The sequence below is a fragment of the Propithecus coquereli genome, unplaced genomic scaffold, assembly GCF_000956105.1.
Source record: "Propithecus coquereli isolate 6110/MARCELLA unplaced genomic scaffold, Pcoq_1.0 Scaffold181, whole genome shotgun sequence".
NCBI lineage: Eukaryota > Metazoa > Chordata > Mammalia > Primates > Indriidae > Propithecus > Propithecus coquereli.
Genome location: NW_012142857.1, coordinates 2015564 through 2022526, shown reverse-complemented (window position 1 = coordinate 2022526; position 6963 = coordinate 2015564). Strand labels below are relative to the sequence as shown.

Genomic DNA, 6963 nt, shown 5'->3' with positions numbered 1-6963 from the left:
CCCCCCTTGCCTGGTGTCATTGTAGGTCTGGTTTGCATGGACAGTACTGAACATGGAATCTATCTTTGAAGAAGACTCCCAGCTCCGAAGAGTCGTTGAAGGGGAATTGGTTATCAACTCTGCTTTCACCCCTGACCAAGCTCTGAAGGTGCAAATAGCAGTTCTGCATTTGATTTGTAGAAGGTGGCTTACACTTTGATGCTGATGGACTGTATTATAGCTTTTGGACTTTTGTGTTTTCTTTTGTTGTGAATGTATGGAAAGCTCAAAAACCAAACCAATGCTTAAAACTATGTAATCAAAGTCTATACTTGCTTCTCAGTGTTCATTAATGAGAGTCAGAGTGTAATCCTTGAAGGTTGTGTTCATTGCACATGTGATGGCGATTGCCTGCTTTAGAGCCATTGCCATTGTGTCCCACATGCATCAGAATTCCTGGAGGGCTTGTTAAAAATTAGATTCCTAGACCCCACCTTCTGAGATTTGCCATCTCGGAGTCTGGAGTGGGCCCAGGAATTTATTTTTTAAAACTCCCTAGCTGATTCTTAGGCTTGCTGAAGTGTTACAAAAACTGGAATAAGGGTTCAGATTTAAAGACCTTCTCTTTTAGGGTCCCGTTGTATAGTATATACTTTATTTTTGGGTTTCAGAGCCATCAAAAATTCAGCATTCTTGAACATTCTTTTAAAAATCTAAATTTTCATAAAACAACTCAAAGTACAATAAAAAAACACAAAACTTAATTTTCAAAAGATTGATAAAGTTTGATAGTGATTTACATTTGGTTTTTATGTTATTATACTCCCTTGCACTATAGCATTATACATAGAAAGGAATTTCAGAAATATTAATAGAAATGAGGTTAAGATTCTTAAGATCGGTTCTGATTCTTGGGTCTATGAAATGTTTTGACAGGAAAAAAGCTGCCCCATATATCTTGCTACAAAGGAGGTTAAAGTGTTAGATGGTGGGTAGAAGTGAGTTTTGGAAGACTTTTTTTCTTGCTGAAATGAAAACAAAATGTTTGGCGTTTCATTTGGAAAACTCAGAGTAAACTGTTTGCAATTGTGTTCATTTTGTGGTTACTCACAGCCCCTCCTTTTTCCTAGAAAGCCCAGGCCCAGCTGAAGCTCCCCATCGTGCCGTCCCTCCAGAGGCTGCTGATTTATCGCTGGGCCCACCAGGCTCTGGTTACGCCTTCTGATCACCCTCTCCTGCCACTCATTTGGCAGAAGTTCTTCCTTCTGTATCTTCACCGCCCAGGACCGCAGTATGGGTATGGTACCCAGTACTGTAGTAACTGCCTGTGAATCCATTTCTGCTTTTGCACTGCTCTGATTCTGTGTGTTCTTAGACTGTGTAGTGTGACTTAGACTCATTCTTTGCTGATCTCTGGCTAGGAATCTCCTTCACTCTCTGCTTAACATTTATTAGATTGGATCCTTCTTGAGTTGGGCGTATCTTGTGGCAGCTTCTCTTTACCATCCTTCATGCTCAGGGTGATGAAGACAACACCCTGGGACTGGGCATCAAACCTCTGGAGATGCAAAGGGAGACAGACCGCCTCAAACTGAGGCTGCTTGTGTGACTGTCATGGGGCTGGGACGAGGGGACCTATGATGAGTGGTGCAGATATGAACAAAGGCCAGGCTGTGTCTGGCAGCCCTTGGGTTGCCCTTTCCACTGGATATGAGGATACTCTGGTCAGCCAAACTGTCAGCTGTTACCAACCATTGCTGTCTAGCTCCTACCTCAATTCCTAGCCCACCCTCATTCCCCTAACTCACTCTAACACCTTATAGATGTTGATTCTTTGTCACTTCGATTTTCTACTGGAATGTAAGTTCCTCAAGACAGAGATCATCTTTAATCTGTTGTGTACCTCTAAGTGGTGATGATGTCTTGTATTTGTGTAGCATTTCTTTTTACAACTGCTTTCATATACACCATCTTGTTGGATCCTGAAAATTACCTTTGAGGTACAAATGATAGGTGTTAATTTAATGGTGTATATCCCCAGCAATAGTAAATTGCCTTGCTGATTGACTGCTGTTTTGTGCCATGTAGAAAGCACATCCTGTGCTGAAAGGTTATACATCTGTACTTGTATTTTTAAGGTTACCCATAGATGGTTGTATTGGAAGAAGATTTTTTCAGAGTCCTGCTTATACTAATTTGTTGAAAGAAATGAAAAGGCGTCTGACGGAGGTGGCTGACTTCCACCATGCTGCAAGCAAAGCCCTCCGAGTTCCAGCAGAGGGCAGCGAAGCGCTGCCAGGGAGCCAGGCTGGCACCCCTGGGTACCTGACGTCACCAGAACTGCACACGGAGCTAGTGAGGTGAGCGTGGTTATTTAGCCATTTACATGGTTTGCAGCACAGATACTGTGCTAGAGCAGTTAGCTGTGTTACAGACCGCTAGGTGTTATTCTCTTAATTAACCCTGTTAGATTGAATATGGAAGGTGGCTTTGATACAGATCTGTATCTTGAAATGTTTCTCTTTTATGTTCCTTAAGAGAAGTGAATCAGCAATTTGGATGGACCTCTGTCCGGTGGCTGGTGTCTGACTGATAAATCAGATGGCTGATATCTTCTTCTATTTCTTTATGTAAAAATAGAAATAAACCAAAACAAATTTATCATAGCAGGTAAACAACTATGAAAGCCTGCTAGAAATAAATGATCCAGGCAGAGCTGTGTAAGTGTGGTTCGTAGATCCTCCGCGGGACTCAGGGATGCACCTGGGGTGGGAGTGGGGGTGTCTAGTAATCTCCCCAAACTGCTTATAAAGGCAGGCACAATGTTTACATTCCCCAAAAGGTTAAGAACTCTGAAGTAAGTTTGGGTTCCTTTCACACTATTCCTTTACCTTTCATTTATAAGTTTGATATAAACCAAGTATCAGTCTTACAGTAAGACTTAATAAAAATGGCTCTCACTAATTAACTCTGACTACGAAACAGCTTGGCGAGGGAACCCAGCTTTCATCCAGCACTGAGGCCCCAGGCTTGCTGTACCCTAAGCCCTTGGGGCTCTTTCTCACTCTCCCCATATCTTGGTTGAAGGGAAACTTATTTTTAACTGGGCTTAATCAGTAGCGGAAGGCTGTCTCTTTGAACATTTTTGATAAGCCAAGAAAATCTTTGATATTCTCTATGCCTCCTAAATCCCCTTCCTGTGGTGTGTTCATAAAGTGGTCATCTAGCTCCCAGAATCAGAGGCTGGGAGAAAACTATATATCAACCTCTTCCCTGTAAGAACCTCAAAGCCCTATCCGCGTCTCCCTTCCTAGATAGACTGTTGTGGAGGCAAAGGAGGTAATTTTCCACCTTATTGAACAAAGCCATGCCACGTCCCGGTCCCCCACCAGTAATTTGTGTATTGCCAACTATTTCTCCAGTAATAATGCTGCAAACAACTGCTTAAAATACCAGTGATCTTAGCTAAGTGGACTGTGTTCCTTGTAAAAACAAAACAAAACCAAATAAGAGCTGGTTGCAGTAGCTCAGGCCTGTAATCCCAGCATCTCAGGAGGCTGAGGCCTGAGGTAGCGGGATTGCTTGAGGCCAGGAGTTGGAGACCAGCTTGGGCAGCATAATGAGACCCCCCAACTCTAAAAACAGTTAAAAAAATTAGCCAAGTGTGATGGCATGCCTGTAGTCCGAGCTAGTCGGGAGGCCGAGGAGGGAGGATTGCTTGAGCCTAGGAGTTTGAGGCTGTAGTGAGCTGTGATCGGGCCACTGCACTCCAGTCTGGACAACAGAGCGAGACTCCGTCTCTAAGAAATAAATAAATGAATAAAGGAAAGTATATTTTTAAAAAAGTTTGTACTGGAAAATTGGGACTTTTTCTTTTTTAAAACCAGGCTTTATTTGATTACTTCTTAATGATAACAGGGTACACAAATGCTGGTGAGTTTTATTTGTGATTCTTTGAGGCAGGAGATGTTCATTACGCCTAAAACTGGCAAGTTCTTCCAATGCATAAGTTTAAGATGGCTTTTAATATTTTTTCTGAAAACATGCTTATTTGAATGGTTTTTTTACTTTTCCAAGCTGTTAAGACTCACTGTGACTGAATTGCCCAAGAAAGAAAAGCTCTAAATTCAGATCCTCGGTCTGTGGTAAAAATCACCTTCTCCAGTTATTTTTCCTGTGTACTGTATTTAACCCTACTTTAATAATAGTTCATTGTACCTTTTGTTTTAGCAACTGTTGCACCATATTTTAATGATGTGTGACATGTCTTCCCTGCTGGACCATGTGTTTTTTGGGGGTTTTGTTGTTTTTGGAGGCCTTTTTTTGTGTTATGGGGTTTCTTTACTCTTATGTAGTGGTGCCACAGTTCCTAGAGATGTAAGAAACTTCATTTGCCTGTGTATCTTTTTATATTTTATATAATTTGTTTTTATCTTTTAGGCTCTTCAATGTATATATATTATGGCTAGAAGATGAGAACTTTCAGAAAGGAGATACCTATATCCCTTCTCTACCAAAGCACTATGATATTCACAGGCTAGCAAAAGTGATGCAGAATCAGCAGGTGAAACTGTAGCAATGTCTTTTTTAGCATCTCTGAATGTAATTTGAATTGGTCATGTTCATAATGTAATGGTAAAAGCACTTATTGATAAGGAAATGAATGTCACTGAGATGGTCATTGTTCCTGTGGGTTTTGTCAGTATATGAGTGATTGTACTGAAGGGATATTCCCTTTTGAATTTTTAGCCCCACCATGGCCTTGCCTGAAGGGTTCAGGCTTGTTCTAGGTCTTTTTACAACCTCATAAACAAAGCCTCCTCTCAATGCATTTTTTTTTTTTATTTTGTTAGAAGCTGAATACTTCTAAGCAATCATTGCTAGTCCCATAAAACGTGCAGTGTAAGAATTTGTAAGGATCCATACATCGTATAGGGGATTAATTGCATGGAGTAAATAAGGAGCTCACCCTCGTTTAGCTTGGCAGATGGTTGCTTGTCAGTGTCACTGTTCTGCTTGACCTTCTGGAGCCACTTGATTCTAGTCTTCATTATGTCCTAAGCCGTTCTCTCCCTGACACTCAAAGATGTTTGTGGTCCTTTTTCAGGCCAAAATTTCTAATCCCAGCTTTCTCCAAGCTTCTGTAACCATCTTGGGGGCAGGCTGGGGGTCAGGAAGACTTAGCTCTTCTATTCCAGTTCTTCTTTTCTAGGGGCTGAAATCTACTGGGCATTGACCCCAACACCAGGATGGAATTTAGGAACTTCTGAGAATTGGGAGACTTTCATTTGGATTCTTAAACCTTCCTGCTTCCACTTTATATGTATATTTCATCTCCAGTAGGTGTCTTTGTCTTTGTTTCTTTTGTTTTCTTTCCTTTTCCTCCCTTCCATGAATATTTATTGAGCACCTTCTAAGTGCCAGGTACCAAAGACACAAAAAGAAATCTGATACAGTCCCTGCCTTCCAGGAGCTTATTGTTAAGCAGGAGACTAAACAAACAATTATTACATCTTGTGGTCAAGACTGGGAGGGGAGTGCACAGGGTGCTGTGGGAACATAGAGGAATAGCCCCTGATTCAGACTAGGAGTGGTGACCTTTGAGCAGAGCCCTGAAGGGCAAGTGGAAGCTGGTCAGGTGGAAAGGAAAGGCATGGTGTTAACCAGCAGAAAGACCACTGTGTGCAGAGTCATGGCAGGTGAGGGAAAAGTGCAGGGCAGCACAGCATCTGAGGGGGGCAGATGAAACCAAAGAGGTGAATAGTAGTGAAATCACTAAGGACCATATATATGTCTTTCTAAAGAGTTTGGAGAGCTATTGAATTAGCATCAGTGATTAAATAAATAGATGAATTAAAAATATATTGAGGAAGAATCAGATACGCAAGGATTTTGAAACTTCTAACTTGGGCTGCTAGAGATGCTGTTTGCAAAGATAGGTAATACTGGAAGAGGAGGTGCTGAGGGCTGTCAAAGAGAGCTCTCGGTGAAGGAGTTGGTCAGGAGGGGAGGTACAGATCTAGAATTCAGAGTAGGAAATATGGGTTTGATGGGATAATAGAATTAAGAAAGTATTAAGAAGAGGAACTGAAGGTGGAACCTTGAGAAATAACATTTAAGGCACAGAGAAAGAAAGCTGAGAATATAGAGCCAGAGAAATAGGAAATATAAATATGAGATTGTGGTGTGCAGCCCCATACTCATCTCCTCCCTGTGCTCTGTACCCTAAGTCCTTATCCAAGGCTCTGCACATGGTAGGTACTTGGTCAATGTTTTTAACAATTAAATGTAGCTTTCTTGGTTCTCTGAAATTTATCCTGGTTCCTCAGCATCTACAGAATTAATTGCTTTCTTTCTCTCTCTTTTTAAGTCAGTTTTTGCTTACCATTTGCTATGTAACTCCTTTTTTTGATCTGTAATTCAAGCTCAGCATTGTTTTGTATTTTTGATTTCTAAGGCGTCTCTGCTTATCCACTGTCAATTCTCAGTGTTTGCTCTAATTGTCAGCCTCTGTCAACAGTTATTTAGCATAGAGACAGAGTAGGTGACACAGTGACCCTATTTCAAGGAGACGTGTATACACAGGAAAGCGTCCTGTAGCACTTGGGACAGTTGGGTGCATTTAAGATTCAGGGTTGTGATCAGGATTTCTTTGGAGCTCCTCCTCTGAGTTTGGAATGCCTTGTGCTATGTGGTTGGTTTGCAAATAATGATTTAGGACTTTATGGCAGTGTGCTAATTGAGAAGCCAGGGTCATTTTTGGGTTTAGTGGGATCCTTGGGCCTTTAAAACACCTAAAATCAAAAAAAAAAATGGTCCACAAATCCATAGTCCATATTTAATCACTTGCTGTTATGATTTGAAGTAATTTTTCATGTTCATTGAGAACTGACATTTTTTTTTTTGTTTGTTAAAAAGGCAGGCCATCATTCTAATGTGTAGTGATCACCAAAGTGAAGTAAATATGCAAGACAGCCTATTGGA

General features: G+C 41.1%; 1 protein-coding gene across 1 annotated transcript in view; it reads left to right on the top strand.

Annotated features, from left to right (window-relative positions):
- The window catches only part of EPG5 (ectopic P-granules autophagy protein 5 homolog (C. elegans)), a 109502-nt gene that overhangs the window by 49942 nt on the left and 52597 nt on the right, over positions 1–6963 (top strand). The window contains 4 exon segments of the mRNA XM_012642631.1: positions 26–148; positions 1110–1276; positions 2118–2339; positions 4420–4543. Of these exon segments, the coding sequence (XP_012498085.1) occupies positions 26–148; positions 1110–1276; positions 2118–2339; positions 4420–4543 (636 nt within the window).